The following is a 17,168-nucleotide window of genomic DNA, read 5'->3' on the forward strand; positions in this document are numbered from 1 at the left end:
CTGTCGACCGACAATCTCTGCGATTAGCCATTCACAGCGACTAGTCGACAGGCACTGATTGGACAATTTCTTTGCTGAAAGCAACTGCCAAACAGTTTTCTTTGCTCAAATCGCCATTTATATAACGATTTGCAGGGATTTTCGCGATCCCAAGAGTGCTTGATATCAGTCCCCATGGTGAGGTGTCCCGTGGACTAGGAATCGGCCCAGAAAGCAGGCGAAAAGCGAGGTGAAAGCAGGCGACACTTCGATCAAGAAAAGGGGGAGGAGGCGGTTCCTCTAAAGAAATCGAATCCAAACGAGAACTTAACCACTTGGCAGCGAAATGGAAAATCACTAAGGCATTCGGCAGATGCAAAGGGGACTAGGATCGCGGTCCAGACTGGGATTGGGAATCGATTTGGAAGCCGCAGCGCGGTGTAAATGCGTGCGGCCGTTGGCCTGATGCTGTCGCACGGTGGTGGTGTTGTGGAGCCAGCGATGTCCCGGCCGGATTACGAGCAGAGCGCCCTGCACCACAGCTGCCTGCTGGTGCTGCTTCGCGGCGTGGGACCATCGCGAGCCCGCATCCTCCAGCGGGCGTTCGAGAAAGTGCGACGTGTCAGCCACATCCGGGTGAATGGTGGGTGCTCCTACTCAAATTTCTTTCAAACCCTTATAATCTTCATTGAAATCCTTCACAGATTCTGCTGGCAATCCCCGCTCTATTTGGATCCGCTTCGTCCATGATCACCCCGTGGAGCACAACGATTGGGGCGACTTTCAGACCCATCGTCGTCTGCTCGGACTCATCACCATTGGCAAATTCGATAACCAAACAGAACTCAATGAGCTGTGCCGCCAGCACGAGTCCCTGAAAGTTCGCTATGGATCCACTCTGTACGAATCCCGTGCCATTTTCTTTGGACCCGATGAAACGCCCTTGGAAACCATTGGCGAGGCATTAGCACCACCACCAGCTGGAGGCCGTCGCCTTCAAGATGACTTCACTACGCCCTCGAACTTCAAAGCACAAGCATTTTTCTATCGCGAACAGGATTCGTGTGCGGATCTAGAATCTCGAATTGGGGACTTTGCCAGCGCTTTGTTTTGGGTCCTCGAATCGCGACGTTTGGAGCGATCGCGAGAAAAAGCGGACAAGGTGAGCCTGCTGCTGGCGCCCTTCGAAAAACGCGACTTTGTGGGTCTGGACATGGAGTCGAGAAACAATAGAAAAAGGTGCGTAGGTCGAGTGATGAAAAACCTAGCAGATCTGTCGCTGCAAGCCGGTCTGGTGGACGATGCCCTGAGTTTGTACCACAATGCTAATGAGACCTTGAGGTCGGTGGGCGATTCCCTGTGGGTGGGTGCAACAGAAGAGGGTCTGTGTGCTGCCTCAGCGATACTCTTGTATCCCCAAATGCGAGAGATTGAGACGCTGCATAGGAACTCTTCGCTTCAGGAGGCTGGTAAGTATCGAAAATACACTTTGGATTTTCTTTAGTAAATCGTAATAATTTTCCAGGCACGTCACCTCTGAAAAACACTCCCGAAAAGTGGCGTGCCAGCGATGCGACCAAGAAGATTAGTGCCAGTGAAGCCACCACAAACAATGTGGATTGCTCCCAGCAACAGCAGCAGCAGCAGCGTATAACGTCAAACTCTTCTTCCTGCTCATCGGTGTCTTCCCTGGTGACCACGGCCACCAATTCGTCCGCTTCGGATACGTCGACCACCTCGTCCTCTTCCACATCGACGATATCGGCGGCACCGATTCCGGGACACCAGAGGAACGGCGATCTGCCGGGGAACATACTCAAGGCGGAGGAGATCACCAACTACTATCGCAAGGCCATCATTAACTACAGCAAATACAGCCGCGCAGCGACCATTGAAACGGAAGCGGCTCTGAAAGCCTCGCGAATTTGCATAGAACAGAATCGGCCTCTAGATGTGGCCATGTTCCTGCAGAATATGCTGTACATTAACCTGAGCATGAGCGAAGCGGAGCGAGTAAAGAGATTTGAGATTATTACGGAGCTATACCAGCAGATTGGATACCAAAGGAAGGCGGCATTTTTCCAACGACTGGCTGCACTGAAACATGTACAACAGGGCAGCCAGGCGCCGGACTGGAATCAGAGCTATCGCCTCATGTTGGGCAGCTTTACGGGGTATCTGCTATGTCTGGATCCTTTGGAGGTGCTGGAGAATGCAGCCGGCTGGCCGGCGCTGCAGATCGATCTGGTCCAGAGCCTAATAACAGCCGCCAGACGTTTGGGACACTCCGCTCTAGCCACCCGCCACATGACCTTCCTGCTGCAGACCCAGTGGGATAACATGTCGCCCACGGAGCAAAGCGAGATGGCTGTGCAACTGCAGGTAAAATAATTAAACCAAAAATAACTAAAGGCCCTAAGTTAATGGTGAATTCTTTCAGAATTTAAGTGCACAGTGTGAGGGATCACCTGTTCCTTTAGTGCTCGAGAATGGCACTGTGATACCGCCCGCCAACTTAACGGATCTGCCCTACTGCCTCGATCTACAGGTCAAAGATTTGCCCGCCCACCTGCGACCGCAGAGAATAAAGGTGGCCAAGGCGGATAGTGGACCGTTTCTTTTTACGCCCATACACTTTAATTCGGTCGACAGAAGGGACAAGAAAAAGGACAAAAATAAAATAGGTGAGCAGCTACAGTATATACAGTATCCTCCTTACTAACTTCCTTATTTGTTCAGCTTTCCAGTGGGTGCAAAACGATCTCAGTGAGGTCACCGTGCGCCTGCGCAATCCTCTGCCCTTTGAGCTGGCCGTGACGGACATGAGGTTATTGACGAACGGTGTCGTCTTTGAGTCTCTGCCCCAGACTATTGTTCTGCAGCCACATGTTCCCACGTATGTCGCGCTTCATGGAACGCCCATTGAGCCAGGACAGCTGGATCTGCAGGGCTACAGTACACACACGCTCGGCGTAAAGTCCAACTGCCGGCTGAAGCACATGCGGGGGCGCAGCTTTCCGCCCAACTACCTAGTGGATGTAATACCCGCGCTTCCTAAAATATCCGTAAAAACTTCCCTGCCCCAGACCGCGACGTTTGGCAACTTGAACAGTGCCGATATTGTAGTGACTTCCGCCAGCTTGACCCTTTACAATGGTGAATCCTCTAGCTGCACGATAACGATCACAAATGAGAGTACAACGCTGGCGTTGGAGCACCTGGAGGTTAACATCAACTCGAATGTGGAGCAGGAGCTGCAGAAAAAGATCTTTCGGATAGATGAAGAGGCTTTAAAGGTGAGATTAAAGCGCTAGAAAATAATTTATAGCTAATGGGTATACCATTTATTTTTCAGAGCAAGCTACCAGTGTCTCCCCAAAGCTCGATTGAAATTATATTGTATGTTTATGCCGAAGCGGACTTCGTTTGTCCCCAGCCACCAGCTTCGGTCCATTCGAGCGCTGCTGCCGGGGATTACGGTGCGGCGTCCCTTACGCACTACTCCAACATTTCCACCTCCGGACACGCCAGCTTGCCCTCGCGAGTCAGTTCCCCGCAACATCGTCGGCATGAGCCTCAAAACTCCAGTTTTCGTTCAACGTTCTCGGGCGGCCAGCCATCGCTAGCTGCTTTGAGTCTGCAGCCAGGCGGCGTAGGAAGAGGAGCAGGACCTTCCAGCCTTGGCTCGCAATATTCGCAGCACATTGAGGCACAAGTGCGATTAAAGTACTCCGGCGGAGAGGCTCTAACGGCCGGCTACTGCCGCCAGTGTGCGGTGTCTTTTAACCTAGAACTTTTGCCCAGCGCGCAGATAACGAGCTGGGATGTCCTTCCCGCTGAGGTGTAAGTGAAGATGCTATTCATTTTAGAATTACTTTTCATTTGATCCATCTTATATCCAGAGCCTCACAATTTTACCTGGTACTTGACATTTCCAACCTAACCGCTCAAGAGATGTCGCTCAACTATACGGACACCAAGAATATACTCATCGAGGCCGAAGAGAGCTGCCGGGTGCCCATACCAGTGGATCGTTGCTCCCTGGAGCAAGTGGTTGCTGCGCGGGCAGCCGAAGTAGCTGAGAATCTGGAAAGGGGTATGATAAATTCATTTTAAAAATAAGTTTATCAAGTAATGATGATATCCCCTGCCTTCTAGAACTCTGCTTTCGCACCCAGCTGTTGTCGTTTAATGATGCTTTGAGCAAACTCTGCTCAATTCACATAGCTGAACGTGTGAAAATCAATTGGCTGTTGACGGGAACAGATATTCAGGGAATCGCTTCCCTGCGAGGGATTGTTCTCACCCAGCCCATGGTCGATTTGACGGCTGTATCGCCTTTGGAGTGGGGTAAGCTGTTTGGAATCTTTATCAATTTCGTTATTATTATTTTTTCTAATTTTAGCCATCAGCCTCCAGGAGACGCCTGTGCAGCCGCACAGTGAGATCGTGTGCACGGTAGGCCAGCGTTCGCTGCTTAGCATCCAGCTGGCCAATCAATCCCTGCAGCCGCTCAGGAACTTGGTGTTGAGCATTAAGTTCTATCAGGATTACCTGAACGGAATGGAGAATTACAATTTGGAGACACGCGTGGCCATTTCAGGACCAAATAGGTGAGGAATATTCCATTCAGTCATTTAAAGAAATTTAATTTTATGTTAAATATCTTATATTTTTAACCCCTTAGAATTGCAATTCCCATACTAGAGAAGCAGGAGCAGAAACAGCACACTTGCTCTGTGATATTCTTTACGCCCGGACGCTTCAAGGCCAGCATAGAATGCACCAGTAATCCGCAGAAGCAGTCGGAGGCACTGCTAACCCGTTCCTGTCCGGCGGAAACCGAGAACGGCGGCCAATCAGTAATGTTCTCCTCCAGCTATGATGAGCAGCAGGTGCATGTTTGGAAGTTCATTCCGCCTATCGAGGTTACTGTCGTGGAGCAGTGAAATGTTAACTGTCGCTAGTTTAATTTCGTTATTATGTTTGTGTATGTATTGTGTATACCCACTCCTCCGCTCCCGTTAAATAGTTTGATTCTTGCTCTGTTATACCCGAAAATACGAAAAGCAATTGTTTGTAAAGAATTCTAAACTAGATACAAAATATAACGCATAACACTGTATATAACTAAGCTCAAACACAAAACATAAACTGTACCCTAAGCTTGATAGAGAAAATGGCCATAACATAAATCTAATAGAACCTATAGTCCATGCCTGTAAAACATATACATATTTAAACAAGCGTTACGCCGTGGTGTATTTATATAGATAGCAAATGTTCCGCGCACTAAAAGCCACGCCAAGCATTATACATTTTGATAACAAACTCGTATTTACAAAATATTTTTATACAATTACCGGGGCAATACACATGTATCATTATGAACTACAAATTAATATTGTTGCTAAAGAAATTATGCCAATGAATTGTGTGAATAACTGTAGTGTAAACGCAATAAAACCTATTTGACGAAAAATGGAATGTGGTCTCCTTCCGTTCTTAACCGAGTCTACGGATGTGGTCCATGGTGAACCCGTTTCGGTTGAGCAGAATGCTGAAAAGCACGTACACGTAGTAGCTGCCCGGGATGAAGGTCAATGCCCCGATAATGCCCAACGCCCACACGCGATCCGATCGCTCCCTGCTCGTGTCCGTCAGCCAGTTCAGAATGGCGAAGGCAATGCAGATCTAAAAACAAATAAAACAGGAAGTATTTATAACATAAATACATGCTAAATTTTATATTTTTGTGAGATTTAGCTTTTACCAATTAAAAGTATTCCAAAAACGAACTAGGTGCAGAAGCTGCATACATATATGTACATATATATATGTATATATATGTACCAAACAATCGAAGGATATTAATAATTATTACTCACTATCCCACCGATGAAAAGCAAGAGGATGATTGCAATGGTTTTCCAGGGGATAGGACCTCGGATCGCCGGTTCCGTCCACTGTTCGTTTACAAATCCATCCGTCTCGCAGGTGGACTCCACCACCTTGATATATTCCCCTTCTCCAGAGGCTGCTGGCGGTGAAATCCCCGCATTGAGACGACGACGTGAATCTGTTTTGGTGGGCTGCTGCATATTTGGTGTAGTCGCCGAACTTGACTGGCTACAAATTGCACAAAAATAAAGCGGCGATTTTATTGAATTTCAATGTTATCAGAAACAGCTGGCAGTGAAGCTGCCAACCTGGGCATAATATACAAGTACAGTAAACTGTAAATAAAATACATTAAATATTAAATGCCACATTTCCAGAATCAAGCACTATTATTCTGAATTAATATAAGAATATACCAAATTTTTAAGTAATTAGGTATGTTACAAAAATGAATGCTTAGTATTAAATCTTTTGCTACATTTCAAATTTGAATTTAAAAATGTTTTAATACTTTTCCCTGGCTTTATTTTATTAAATACTATGCTCATATGCACTTTTAAGTAACAACTTACATCCCGGATATTGCTTTGGGTGTAATGTTGATTCATATCTCTTGAAAAATGGCGGGAAATATAGCACATCTTTGTTTTAATAATCTCTGATAAAATCAAAAACAAATAATACATATCTATTTTTTATTTATTCATTTTTTCTGAAGTTTGGAGAAATTTAATTCTTATAATTTTGTTTTATGATATGAAAATGCAATTTCCGAAATTATTGATTTTCTTGATTCAATATCACTTATTAAAACTAGAAATAATTTCGGCAAAAGCAAAACCATATGGAAAATACAATACTGTATATATTTCGAGGATCGACCTCCTTTATATATTGGTTAGTAATTTTTCATTAGACTAGTTTTTATTATATGACTTTTGACAAGTCTGTTTTGTTTATTAAACTGATCGCATTAATTTTAATGATTGAACTTATTGAGCATCATTTATACTTAGATGAATTTGTACTTAAACAAAACAAGTTTAGCAACATTAAAAAAGTAGCCTTTAGTAAAATAAATTTATTTTTATTTATAAACGTTTAATTAACAACATATAGTTTTGTTTTAAATAATATCATCAAAGAATCCTTTTTTTGGTTACCATCCACAAAACTCTGTAAAAAAAAAACAAAAACCTGGATTAGGATATAAATGTAATTATAAAAAGCGTTATAAACAATATGAAATCAGTTCTACTATCAAGATAAATCATTCATAGACATCAGATGTCCCTATCATACGATCTCATCAGAAAGAAATAAAGAACTTATTTGAAAATAACACTTACCAATTAAAAATTAAGTTTTATTTTTATAAATCCTTCGAAAACTTGTTTAAGGGAAATCCATCTGGAAAACAAAAATATCTGTATAAGAACACATTGAATTTGAAATGCATTAAGAATTTAAACATATGCCATCAGTTCTACTATCAAGATAAATCAGTCATAGACATCAGATGTCCCTATCTTAAGGTCTCATCATAAATGTTATTATTAAATTCAGTTTATACTTAACAAAAAATAATACTTACAAAGCCTGGGTTCAATCGGTGGATTTATACGAAATTCCAATGAACTAACCTGAAAAAAATTAAAAATATCGGAATTAATACATCGCGTCATAAGTAAACATTTTAAATATAATTTTTACGGTCAGTTCTACTATCAAGATAAATCAGTCATAGACATCAGATGTCCCTATCATAAGATCTCATCATAAGAATCAAGGGTTTCAGTACCATAATTAATACTTACAAAGTCCTTAAAAAATCGGTCTTTTGGACTTATTCCAACAAATATATTCAGGTTCCCTGAAATAATTAAAAATTAAAGTAGTTAGTATTTTTCAAGATAGTGATACACATAAGGTATATCTATTTGTAAAATCAGTTCTACTATCAAGATAAATCAGTCATAGACATCAGATGTCCCTATCGTAAGGTGTCATCATAAAAAACGTGGAAATAAGTATTTTAAATGTTACTTACTTATAAGATACTTCTGGTACTTCTTGTATCAGGCAACCGCAATTCCATCTAAAAGAAAAAATATAATAATAAGTACGTTTCCAGATAAGACTACATTTATGACCCAGCTATTTGTTTAATCAGTTCTACTATCAAGATAAATCAGTCATAGACTTCAGATGTCCCTATCATAAGATCTCATCATGTTGGTTAAGATATATTTTTAGTCAAAATATTACTTACCATTAAAACGATTCATAATGTGTCCTGAGAGGTCTCGAAATGAGACTCTTTGGGCGATGGTACCACGCTGCCCAATAAAAACTTGTTTATTTCCAGATTCGTACATCTTTCAGGAAAATTTTCAACTTTCAGCTGTTAAAGAGATATTTGCCAATGGAATTGGTATACATTTCTCGATGTCTTCTTTTTAAAATCATCTTTATTTTAATTTATGTTTCTATTGATTCGCAACACGTGGTGTGGTTCCTATCTGGTGTTTTAAACTGTGACTGTCGCAGTGCGACTTCTCTTGTGCTCGTGAAATTAATAAAAATAAAATACCAACTTCGATTTATTCGGTATTTTTTGGTGTCTTTCGGGTGGCGCCCCCTTTCCAAGATTAATTTGAATCTGTCGGTTTTTCTATATTTTTATTATATAAATAGATATTGCGATTCGGACGCCGTTGCGGATACATAACTTGGTCTAAACACTTCTAACTCTCGCATCCTAATTGGCCAACAAATTAAATTGCTTATTACTTATGATTTACATGGCAGTCGATGACCTTGCATGTGACTAATCTGAATCAACAAAACTAATCTCACTCGATACAAGCTGTCATAACGCGAAAAATAAGGCATTTTGGGGAAAAGTATTGAGTTGGAACCATAAAAAGAGAGATGATTACCATGCCTTTTTCCCTTTTGAACATATAATTCATGTAAGTGGATCTTTAAAAAAAATATTTGGATGAAAACAATTGCCAGTAATCTAATTTGATTAAATAAAATTTGATCGTGTTATGTTTCTTCAACTATAATCGATTAGGAGTTGGGAACAAGACAAAAATGGCTGATTCTCTTTTTATAGTTACAGGTTTAAGGAGCCCTTACAGAGTATAATCATATTTTTTGGGTTACGACAGTCTTGCGTTGAGTGAGCTATCTGTATACTAAGTGTGTCCCAGGAAACTCATGGGTCCCCTGTGGATGTGGTTGCCTCCAGCGCCTGCTGCTCCTGCTCCAGTTCCTGCTGCTGCGCCAGTCGCAGACGCTTCTTAGCCTGGATGTCGGCTAGCGTTTGTTCGATGGAACGCATGTCCTTCTTGTTCTTACTGGGTACGAATCCGTAGCTTTGGTTGGTCTCCGTCTTACGGGCCGCCTGCAATGCGGCCGACTCTCCGATGAGGTGGGCGTACTTGGCCTTGTAGTTGGTTGTGGGCTTAACTTCGCTGGAGTCATGATCGCCGGAAGTGGATGAGGATGTGCAGTTCGCCGCCTCGGAAATTGAGGCCTCCTTGTCACTTTGCTCCTGCGCCAATCGCTCCCGCCGTCGCTCGGCATACTCCTTGGCTATCTCCGCATTCCAGCCATCGCCATTTCGTCTGGCCGTGACCTCATCCTCACCGGGAGCATGCTCCTTTTTGTACACAACAGAATGCCGGTCCACATCCTCGCGGCCGAAGCTCATGGCAATGAAACCGCCATTTTCGGCTATCTCGTGTATCACTGAGCGATGCACCTTGTCCAGCGGCTGGAACTCGATGCTTTGTCTGTCGTCCTTGGCGAATCTTCCCATCCGTTCGTCTACATACTTCCGGAAACGGAGGAGCTCCTCCTTCTGTTTGTTCTGCATCCGCTCCATCATTTCGCGTTGTTTCTTGATCATCGTCTTCTGCTGCTCGTTGTTGGCAGGCGGGGCATCCATGGCATTGAGTATCGTGTCGAGCAGGTCCATTTTCCCGCCGCGTTTCCTCGCTTTTCCGTCGTGTTTTCCTTTCCTCACTCGCTGTTGTTGATAAAAAAAAAGAAGTGCGTAGGAATCTTGGTTAAACGGGCGGTTCGCTCATTGTGGGTTTCTCGGAGACTTACCACTCTCTGGCGATTATTATTAGCCCGTTGGGGTGTTCGATTCACGTCGATTTGCTTGTTTGGTTCGGGTAAAATTAATTATAATTTTATATTGGCAACCGGTGCTTGTGCACCAAAAATACTCTGCGAAAAATACCGAAAATAGTGGATGCCAACTCGGTCGTAATTGCGGTATTTTAGTATTTTTAAATTACTCAACAGCTGTTTACACTTAGCGGGAGACACAAATTTTAAAGTTCGTTAATTACACGTTGAAAATATTGAAAATCTTTTAAGTATAAAACAAGTTTATACTAATATATTCAACAGTAAACTGTCACATTATGGCGTCGATGAATAACCGGTGCGTCCATGAGTCCAGTCCTCTAGGTGTTCAGTCTCAAAAGCATAAAATTTATACACTCACACATTTATAGTTCATTAATTTAATGTACTATATATGAAACATATTGATACAAAATGTTAAATATTTTAGGTGTTCTTAAAAGAATTTATTTATAGTTTTAGGCGAAACATACTGCAATTGAAAAACCAAATACAACAATTTCTACCTTATATGAAAGCTTACTCTTGCAGCGTAGTGTAAATGAGTTCAGTAAAAACAGTTGGCAGGTCTTGTGAGGCGCTTTTGTATTTGAAAAACATTTTACTCGTTAAATCTATCTAGATACCGTTTTTTAATTACGGACACGTGTTACAATGTGTGCAGAACGATCTACACTGGTTCACTGGTTTCGCAAAGGCCTCCGGGTGCACGACAATCCCGCTTTATCGCAGGTTTTCACTGCCGCCAACGCAGCACCAGGTCAATTTTTCATTCGCCCAATATTTATATTGGATCCTGGTATACTCGATTGGATGCAGGTGGGCGCCAATCGGTGGCGATTCCTGCAGCAAACGCTAAATGATTTGGATCAGGAGCTGCGGAAACTAGATTCCCGTCTGTTTGTGGTGCGCGGCAAGCCCGCAGAGGTTTTCCCCCGGATCTTCAAGAGCTGGCGTGTGGAGCTCCTGACTTTTGAGACGGATATCGAACCTTACTCCTTGGCCAGAGATGAAGCCGTTCAAAAGTTGGCCAAATCAGAGGGTGTCAAGGTGGAAACCCACTGCTCTCACACTATTTACAATCCGGAATTGGTTATAGCCAAGAATCTTGGCAAGGCTCCCATTACATATCAAAAGTTTCTGGGCATTGTGGAGCAACTTAAGATACCCAAAGTTCTAGGAGTTCCAGAGAAGTTAAAGAGAATTAATGACCCACCCAAAGATGAAGTGGAGCAGGAGGATTCAACGGCATATGATTGTCCTACCATGGAACAATTGGTCAAACGACCAGAGGAACTGGGACTCAATAAGTTTCCCGGAGGTGATTACGTTTATTTAAAAAAGTGTAGGTTCCTTTTTTATATTATACATAATTAAATCATCCAGGTGAAACAGAGGCCCTGCGCCGCATGAAGGAATCATTAAGCGATGAACTTTGGGTGGCCCGCTTTGAGAAACCCAACACGGCACCCAATTCCCTGGAGCCCAGCACTACTGTACTGAGTCCTTACCTAAAATTTGGATGTCTCAGTGCACGATTGTTTCATCAGAAGCTGAAAGAGATCCTCAAGCGCCAGACAAAGCACTCGCAGCCTCCTGTATCCCTAATTGGCCAACTGTTGTGGAGGGAATTCTACTACACAGTGGCGGCTGCTGAACCCAATTTCGATCGGATGTTGGGCAATGTCTACTGCCTGCAGATACCATGGCAGGAGCAGCCAAAACACCTAGAGGCCTGGACGCATGGACGCACCGGTTATCCTTTCATCGACGCCATAATGCGACAGTTGCGCCAGGAGGGATGGATCCATCACCTGGCTCGGCATGCGGTGGCCTGTTTTCTCACACGCGGAGATCTATGGATCAGCTGGGAGGAAGGGCAGCGGGTGTTTGAGCAGCTGCTGTTGGATCAGGATTGGGCCTTGAACGCTGGCAACTGGATGTGGCTCTCCGCCTCTGCATTCTTTCATCAGTACTTTCGCGTCTATAGCCCCGTGGCGTTTGGCAAGAAAACGGATCCCCAGGGGCACTATATCAGGAAGTATGTGCCGGAACTCTCGAAATATCCAGCTGGCTGTATTTACGAGCCCTGGAAGGCCTCGCTAGCGGATCAGCGTGCATACGGTTGCGTCCTGGGCACAGATTATCCCCACCGCATTGTTAAACACGAAGTCGTGCACAAGGAGAACATTAAGCGGATGGGTGCCGCCTACAAAGTAAATCGCGAGGTGCGAACGGGCAAAGCGGAGGATTCCCTTGAGGAGAAGCCAGAAACCTCCACTACAGGCAAGCGGAAGGCGCTAAAGGCATCCGGAAATGCCCCCAAGCGAAAACGTTAAAATTTAAATATGTATGCTACCCTAAGTAAGTGGTGGGTATGTACTATATAGTATTTGTTAATTGGAATTTTAAGTTGAATAAAATTTAAAATAATTAGGTATAAGTACATTTTGCATGTTATCCCCTGAGGATTTTTGTTAGTTTCTTAATTCTACCTAAACTAGGGTAGTATAGTACCACAATTAATTTGACTTAAAATGTAATGGTACTTAATTGAAGCTACATATTTCAACATATTTATCATTATTTTAAATATTAGTTGTTTCTTGGAAATCTTATTCCATAGATTATCTGTAAAGCCATTACTAGGCTCCTTGGAATCTAATTATAAAATGTTAAAAAGCCTGTTGAATTTTAAATAAAATATATATATGGACCAATCTTATTGTTAAAATAAATAAACTTATTAAGAAAGTGCAAAAATATATGAACTTGTTTTTAAACATATAACATTATTTAATATAATGGAAGATTTAATGGAAACAAACACCTGTTTACAAACCCTTTAAAAAAAGGTTTTAAGAGGTTTAATGTTTATTCTCCTTATCAGAATAAACATTTTCAAAAACAATTTGGCCTTGGAATTAACTTCTTCCCCATTCGAGCTGTGTCAGTTGTTGAGCCAAGTTGTGAACTTCAGTCATATCAAAAATTTCGGCAACTCAAGACCTTCGATTTTTTGTTTGTAAAAACCGTAATTTTTTAAAATTTCAATTTTGAATTTTTGGTGTGATAGGTGTTTAATTCCAAAACTTAAACCCATCGATTAAAACCATGTTTCGCAACTTGTCGGTGCTAAGGAACAAGCTGGCGCTGCAGAGGATTCTCGTTTCCCGCTTGACCTCGCGCTCCAATATGTCCACTGGACGTACGTGCCTCACCTTTAGTCGTCCGAGGAACATCGATGGCGTGACCGTGATAGATATTAATATGAATGATATGGCCAAGAATGACGTCGAATTCAATCGTAATTTCGTCAATTCGTTGACATCGATGGACACCCCCCTTTTCCAGGATGCAATTCAACCAAAGAGCACGGATGTTGTCGAGTCACCATCGACGGAGGACTCTGTTCCCGCTACCACCGTAGAAATCCTGCCAGCTGGTGCACCCAGTTCGGTACTAGACGTTGACGGCAATCCCATTGTGCCCATCGAGATCGATGGCTGGAATCAGGACGAAGAGGATCCTACCGTGCAGAAGAACAGCAAGGATGTGGACATTGGCAGTGACGAAGAGTACAAGGCTGAGATGGCTCTACGGGTGCCAGAGATCAGGGAAGCCCAGACGGAGTACAAAGGCATCAAGGTGAAGCTGCCGGAGACGGCTAACCAGGATGTGGGCACTTATCGGTTCCGTCGCGACTCCCAGGATCTCAAGGAGGTTGGTGATGACACGCGCCTCGTCCGGTTCGACAAGAAGTAGACGAAACTCGACTTCCGCTCAAAATTGTACCTACTATCTTTATTTTGCGTTATCTTAACTACTAATGATTTAAAAATTTGTCTGGGTCTACTGGTCGACTTCCATGTAAACCTTTTCCAATTTTTTAATAAAGTCGGCCATTACATATTGAATGAATTTGTATGAAGAACTGGGTTCAAAATGAGTCAGCAATACCTTTTAATGTAACCTTGATCTAACATAGCTCTACTGATATAAATTTAATTGGTTTTATACGCTTATAAAAGAATTCTTACATGTAGAAATTTGATATTTATGGTTCATAAATGCTACATTATTGTTTTGTGACAAATATATTGAGATTCCATCACAAGATCTTTCAGAAATCTTGGAAATCTGTAAAATATTATAACCATAAGTTTGGTCCAATGACCTTGAATTTAAAAGCAAAACAATCACAATCATCAGTCAAGAAAGGAGGTTATGATTTTGAAACAAGCAAAAAATTAAAAACGGCCAAGAAAAGCAAATATTTATGAGAAAATTAAGCAACAGTTTTAAAATCGATTTAATAAAATTAGTTTAGAAATACGATGATGTGTAAAATTAATATTTTTGTTCAGGTGGTACGGTGGCGACGTATCTAATTGTTTTAATACGTTTCTGGCATACATCTAACAATTATAGACGCATTTTTAATTAACTAAGTCGTATTAGCAATAGAATAGAGAAAAATCTAGAAAATAGAGATTAGATTACTTATTTTAAAGCAGTTTTTATTTATTGATTTATTAATTTTCGGAAAATTTGGTAAACGAAATTCCTTCGCGGACGAACTTCAATATTGCCAAGTCCCGGCAAGTACCCGATCTAGATACAAATGCAATATGCAAAATTGGGAAATTGTTCCCAGTTCGCTTGATGACTATTATCCTGGCCGACAGTGATGCGGACATGGCCACTAAGAACTGTCAGTTGGTGCCCGGTCATGCTTAAATGAAAATCCAACTATTGACCACGACCACTATTTTAACTCAACCCAGTCCGCTCTCCATATCACAAAAGATCGTTTTGTGGTCAATGGCAACCGAAACCGGGGCAAACACTTCCCATAAATTGCATTAAAAGCGGGCCAGGAGCGAAAACTACTCGTAACAATGCAGCGGACATAAACACGCTGCAAAATGTTTGTAGGCTCTAAACCAAAATTGAATTTGCGGTTTTGCCTGCGGGGGCGTGGCTGTGGGCGGGGGCGGGGACGTTGTTTGGTGGGCGGTAAAAGTGTGTGCAGGTGGGACATTGCAAATAACTGTAAATGAAGCTAAAGTGCGGTTGGCCGAATGGGGATGCAATAAAAAAGAGCGAAGTGGTAGAACGGTCAACAAGATTGATTATAATCAATATAGACAGTGGCTGAAACTCGATGCAAAATTTTCTTTTATCAAAATTCGTAAAATAATAAAATATATATTTTGTATAAACTAGTTAAATATAACCAAATTAAGAGCGTATGTACCTTAAAATTGTGCGGTCTGATTACCTTTTGGAAGGGCTAAATAAAGAACAACACTTAAATTTTTTTTTTCATTCGTTTAATTTGTTTTAGTAATAACTGTAAAGGTCGTTGTCTTCATTGCTTTCAGTTTTTTCCTCGCAAGTTTTCGAATTATGAAAAATGTTATTAATTTTTGTTTTATTTGCAAACTTGTAGGCCATTTGGAGAGACTTTTTCTGTCTTTGATAATACTTAATACACTTTTTATCCTTTTTAGTATCTTTAATTAGCTCATTAATCGTGTCTATGCGATTTTTAATTTTCTTTTCCAAATACTGGCGACGATCATCATAGAGCAAAAATTCAGCATACAGCTTCATTTTTTCCATCATTGAGTTTCCCATGTTAACTTTGTAAAGTTTTTTAATCCACTGCGCAAATTCAGCATTTCCAGTGGATAAATATTTATATTTTTCCACAATATATTCTAGTTTCTTTGTTGCGTTTGCATTTTCGTGCTCAAGTGTTTTGCCTAGGACTATTGGAGGTATCTTTATATGAGTTGAAAATCTATTATTTTTTGTACTTACTGTTGCCAATATTTGCCAATAGAAATAATGCTATAATTTTCATATTGCTAATTCGAAAAGCTAACTAAAACTGACTTGTAATATAAGTTAGCCTACAAGTATTAAAAAGTGTAACAAAATGATTCGAGACGCTATTATATGACCGACATCGCAAATAGTTTTATCTTAAATGATTTAGCTTTACGAATAAAAGATTCTTCGGTTTTAATTAAGCTAATAAATAACCCCATCTGGCTCAAGAGACGTAATAAATGGTACATAAGAGAATATAATTTGATTCAATTGTATTGGATATTAAGTACAGTTTATTGCCAAAATGTAAACAGCTTTAATTATTATACTGCTTATATATAATTTTCATGAATACATGGATTTTTGAAAAATCAAGCATTGTTTTGGCTTTAGTAATAATCATTAAAATTTTCATTATCATCTTTTTTGCTTTCATTTTCATTATAATCTTCATAGGGATCTTGTTTTCTTTTTTTTCGAGCTATGATTGAACATGGTCCACCACTTTCAATCAAAATGCGTTGCTTCCTATCATTGTGCAATTTATATGCGCCTTGCACTAAGCTTAGCTTTTTTTCGTAGTGCATAACACATCGTTTACCTCCTGTTTTCAAGCGAATAAGAGTTTTGAGCTCGTTAATGCGCTCAGTAATTCTATCTTCTAGCTGTTTACGGTCCTCATCGTATGCCACAAATGTATGTAGTTTTAAAAGTCTTTGAAAAGTGTCGTAGTCTTTATCGGTGTAAATATGGAAAAGGTCTTCTATCCACTTGGTGAGTTCAGCGTTTCCAGTAGCTTTGTTTTTATACTTTTCAACATAATCTCGCATCCGCCGGTTAGCATTGTTGATAAGAATTTCAACTTGACATAGGACTGTGAATTGCGTCGTATTATTTTCAAATATGTAAGTCTAGGGCTTATTAAGTACTACTCACTGCAGCCAAGATTTGCCAATAGGATTACTGCTATGATCTTCATCTCGCAGAGTAGTAACGCTAATTGAAACTTACATTCCAAAGATGATAGAATTTAAATGTTGAGTTTAAAGAATTGGCTCACAGGGTGTAACAAAACAATTCGGCAAGCTAGATATTCATCCATATCAAAGTCGAGATTTCGGAAACTGCGATCTAAGAGCTAGAGATTTGAGATTTAGCATGAAGATCTAATTACTAAGATATGGTCAACGGATCCAGTCTCTTCCGACTCTTAAATTGCGTGTGATAGAAACAAAACTTTTGGAGAAGTTTTGTCCAGAATGCTTTCACATATGTAA

The 17,168-nt window shown here is 41.2% G+C and overlaps 7 protein-coding genes and 5 non-coding genes across 14 annotated transcripts; 3 read left to right on the forward strand and 9 right to left on the reverse strand.

Moving 5' to 3' along the window:
* The first annotated feature begins 43 nt into the window (after nt 1-43).
* Nucleotides 44-5,461, forward strand: LOC108042314 (protein brunelleschi). The gene is made up of 10 exons (XM_017120530.2): nt 44-622; nt 684-1,448; nt 1,505-2,361; nt 2,420-2,663; nt 2,719-3,275; nt 3,335-3,822; nt 3,882-4,075; nt 4,138-4,329; nt 4,385-4,592; nt 4,667-5,461. Exons 1-10 carry the CDS (start codon nt 424-426, stop codon nt 4,926-4,928), a joined length of 3,966 nt encoding a protein of 1,321 aa, XP_016976019.1. The 5' UTR covers nt 44-423; the 3' UTR covers nt 4,929-5,461.
* Nucleotides 5,211-6,189, reverse strand: LOC108042315. Its single transcript, XM_017120531.2, has 2 exons — nt 5,868-6,189; nt 5,211-5,673 (listed from the first exon to the last, which is right to left on the reverse strand). Exons 1-2 carry the CDS (start codon nt 6,078-6,080, stop codon nt 5,485-5,487), a joined length of 402 nt encoding a protein of 133 aa, XP_016976020.1. The 5' UTR covers nt 6,081-6,189; the 3' UTR covers nt 5,211-5,484.
* Nucleotides 6,190-6,941: 752 nt separating this feature from the next.
* On the reverse strand, nt 6,942-10,126 carry LOC108042325 (sperm-associated antigen 7). 3 transcript variants are annotated; one of them, XM_044459728.1, is made up of 7 exons: nt 10,006-10,126; nt 8,153-9,922; nt 7,931-7,978; nt 7,698-7,753; nt 7,475-7,523; nt 7,230-7,290; nt 6,942-7,056 (listed from the first exon to the last, which is right to left on the reverse strand). In XM_044459728.1, the coding sequence occupies exon 2, from the start codon at nt 9,869-9,871 to the stop codon at nt 9,107-9,109; it is 765 nt and encodes a 254-aa protein (XP_044315663.1). In that variant the 5' UTR covers nt 9,872-9,922; nt 10,006-10,126; the 3' UTR covers nt 6,942-7,056; nt 7,230-7,290; nt 7,475-7,523; nt 7,698-7,753; nt 7,931-7,978; nt 8,153-9,106. The 3 variants fall into 3 exon arrangements, with proteins under 3 accessions (XP_044315663.1, XP_044315664.1, XP_016976034.1); XM_044459729.1 differs by lacking the exon at nt 7,698-7,753; XM_017120545.2 differs by lacking the exons at nt 7,698-7,753; nt 7,931-7,978.
* LOC123037851 lies at nt 7,126-7,199 on the reverse strand. Its single transcript, XR_006417658.1, has one exon. It is a non-coding gene; the product is annotated as a small nucleolar RNA Me28S-Cm2645 (small nucleolar RNA).
* On the reverse strand, nt 7,353-7,431 carry LOC123037850. The gene has a single exon (XR_006417657.1). It is a non-coding gene; the product is annotated as a small nucleolar RNA Me28S-Cm2645 (small nucleolar RNA).
* On the reverse strand, nt 7,592-7,666 carry LOC123037849. Its single transcript, XR_006417656.1, has one exon. It is a non-coding gene; the product is annotated as a small nucleolar RNA Me28S-Cm2645 (small nucleolar RNA).
* Nucleotides 7,825-7,899, reverse strand: LOC123037848. The gene has a single exon (XR_006417655.1). It is a non-coding gene; the product is annotated as a small nucleolar RNA Me28S-Cm2645 (small nucleolar RNA).
* On the reverse strand, nt 8,046-8,120 carry LOC123037852. Its single transcript, XR_006417659.1, has one exon. It is a non-coding gene; the product is annotated as a small nucleolar RNA Me28S-Cm2645 (small nucleolar RNA).
* Nucleotides 10,127-10,618: 492 nt separating the features above from the next.
* LOC108042324 (cryptochrome-2) lies at nt 10,619-12,770 on the forward strand. Its single transcript, XM_017120543.1, has 2 exons — nt 10,619-11,371; nt 11,437-12,770. The coding sequence occupies exons 1-2, from the start codon at nt 10,705-10,707 to the stop codon at nt 12,387-12,389; spliced, it is 1,620 nt and encodes a 539-aa protein (XP_016976032.1). The 5' UTR covers nt 10,619-10,704; the 3' UTR covers nt 12,390-12,770.
* A 254-nt stretch (nt 12,771-13,024) lies between these two features.
* Nucleotides 13,025-13,967, forward strand: LOC108042304. Its single transcript, XM_017120518.2, has one exon. It carries the CDS (start codon nt 13,165-13,167, stop codon nt 13,813-13,815), a length of 651 nt encoding a protein of 216 aa, XP_016976007.1. The 5' UTR covers nt 13,025-13,164; the 3' UTR covers nt 13,816-13,967.
* Nucleotides 13,968-15,377: 1,410 nt separating this feature from the next.
* On the reverse strand, nt 15,378-15,930 carry LOC108042306. The gene is made up of 2 exons (XM_017120520.1): nt 15,880-15,930; nt 15,378-15,827 (listed from the first exon to the last, which is right to left on the reverse strand). The coding sequence occupies exons 1-2, from the start codon at nt 15,920-15,922 to the stop codon at nt 15,397-15,399; spliced, it is 474 nt and encodes a 157-aa protein (XP_016976009.1). The 5' UTR covers nt 15,923-15,930; the 3' UTR covers nt 15,378-15,396.
* Nucleotides 15,931-16,151: 221 nt separating this feature from the next.
* On the reverse strand, nt 16,152-16,896 carry LOC108042305. Its single transcript, XM_017120519.1, has 2 exons — nt 16,828-16,896; nt 16,152-16,765 (listed from the first exon to the last, which is right to left on the reverse strand). The coding sequence occupies exons 1-2, from the start codon at nt 16,868-16,870 to the stop codon at nt 16,281-16,283; spliced, it is 528 nt and encodes a 175-aa protein (XP_016976008.1). The 5' UTR covers nt 16,871-16,896; the 3' UTR covers nt 16,152-16,280.
* Nucleotides 16,897-17,168: the final 272 nt, after the last annotated feature.

This window comes from Drosophila rhopaloa, unplaced genomic scaffold (assembly GCF_018152115.1).
Source record: "Drosophila rhopaloa isolate 14029-0021.01 unplaced genomic scaffold, ASM1815211v1 contig_2, whole genome shotgun sequence".
NCBI classification, from domain to species: Eukaryota; Metazoa; Arthropoda; class Insecta; order Diptera; family Drosophilidae; genus Drosophila; species Drosophila rhopaloa.

Excerpts from the sequence above, each read along its gene's own strand:
- LOC108042315 (XM_017120531.2), bottom strand. The coding sequence starts at position 6,080 with ATGCAGCAGCCCACCAAAACAGATTCACGTCGTCGTCTCAATGCGGGG. Across the intron at positions 5,674-5,867 it reads TGCTTTTCATCGGTGGGATA|ATCTGCATTGCCTTCGCCAT; the intron begins GTGAGTAATAAT and ends ATTTGTTTTTAG.
- LOC108042304 (XM_017120518.2), top strand. The coding sequence starts at position 13,165 with ATGTTTCGCAACTTGTCGGTGCTAAGGAACAAGCTGGCGCTGCAGAGG.
- LOC108042306 (XM_017120520.1), bottom strand. The coding sequence starts at position 15,922 with ATGAAAATTATAGCATTATTTCTATTGGCAAATATTGGCAACA. Across the intron at positions 15,828-15,879 it reads ATTGGCAAATATTGGCAACA|TCCTAGGCAAAACACTTGAG; the intron begins GTAAGTACAAAA and ends TACCTCCAATAG.
- LOC108042314 (XM_017120530.2), top strand. The coding sequence starts at position 424 with ATGCGTGCGGCCGTTGGCCTGATGCTGTCGCACGGTGGTGGTGTTGTG. Across the intron at positions 3,276-3,334 it reads TAGATGAAGAGGCTTTAAAG|AGCAAGCTACCAGTGTCTCC; the intron begins GTGAGATTAAAG and ends TTTATTTTTCAG. Across the intron at positions 4,593-4,666 it reads GCCATTTCAGGACCAAATAG|AATTGCAATTCCCATACTAG; the intron begins GTGAGGAATATT and ends TTAACCCCTTAG.
- LOC108042305 (XM_017120519.1), bottom strand. The coding sequence starts at position 16,870 with ATGAAGATCATAGCAGTAATCCTATTGGCAAATCTTGGCTGCA. Across the intron at positions 16,766-16,827 it reads ATTGGCAAATCTTGGCTGCA|TCCTATGTCAAGTTGAAATT; the intron begins GTGAGTAGTACT and ends CGCAATTCACAG.
- LOC108042324 (XM_017120543.1), top strand. The coding sequence starts at position 10,705 with ATGTGTGCAGAACGATCTACACTGGTTCACTGGTTTCGCAAAGGCCTC. Across the intron at positions 11,372-11,436 it reads ACTCAATAAGTTTCCCGGAG|GTGAAACAGAGGCCCTGCGC; the intron begins GTGATTACGTTT and ends TAAATCATCCAG.
- LOC108042325 (XM_017120545.2), bottom strand. The coding sequence starts at position 9,871 with ATGGACCTGCTCGACACGATACTCAATGCCATGGATGCCCCGCCTGCC.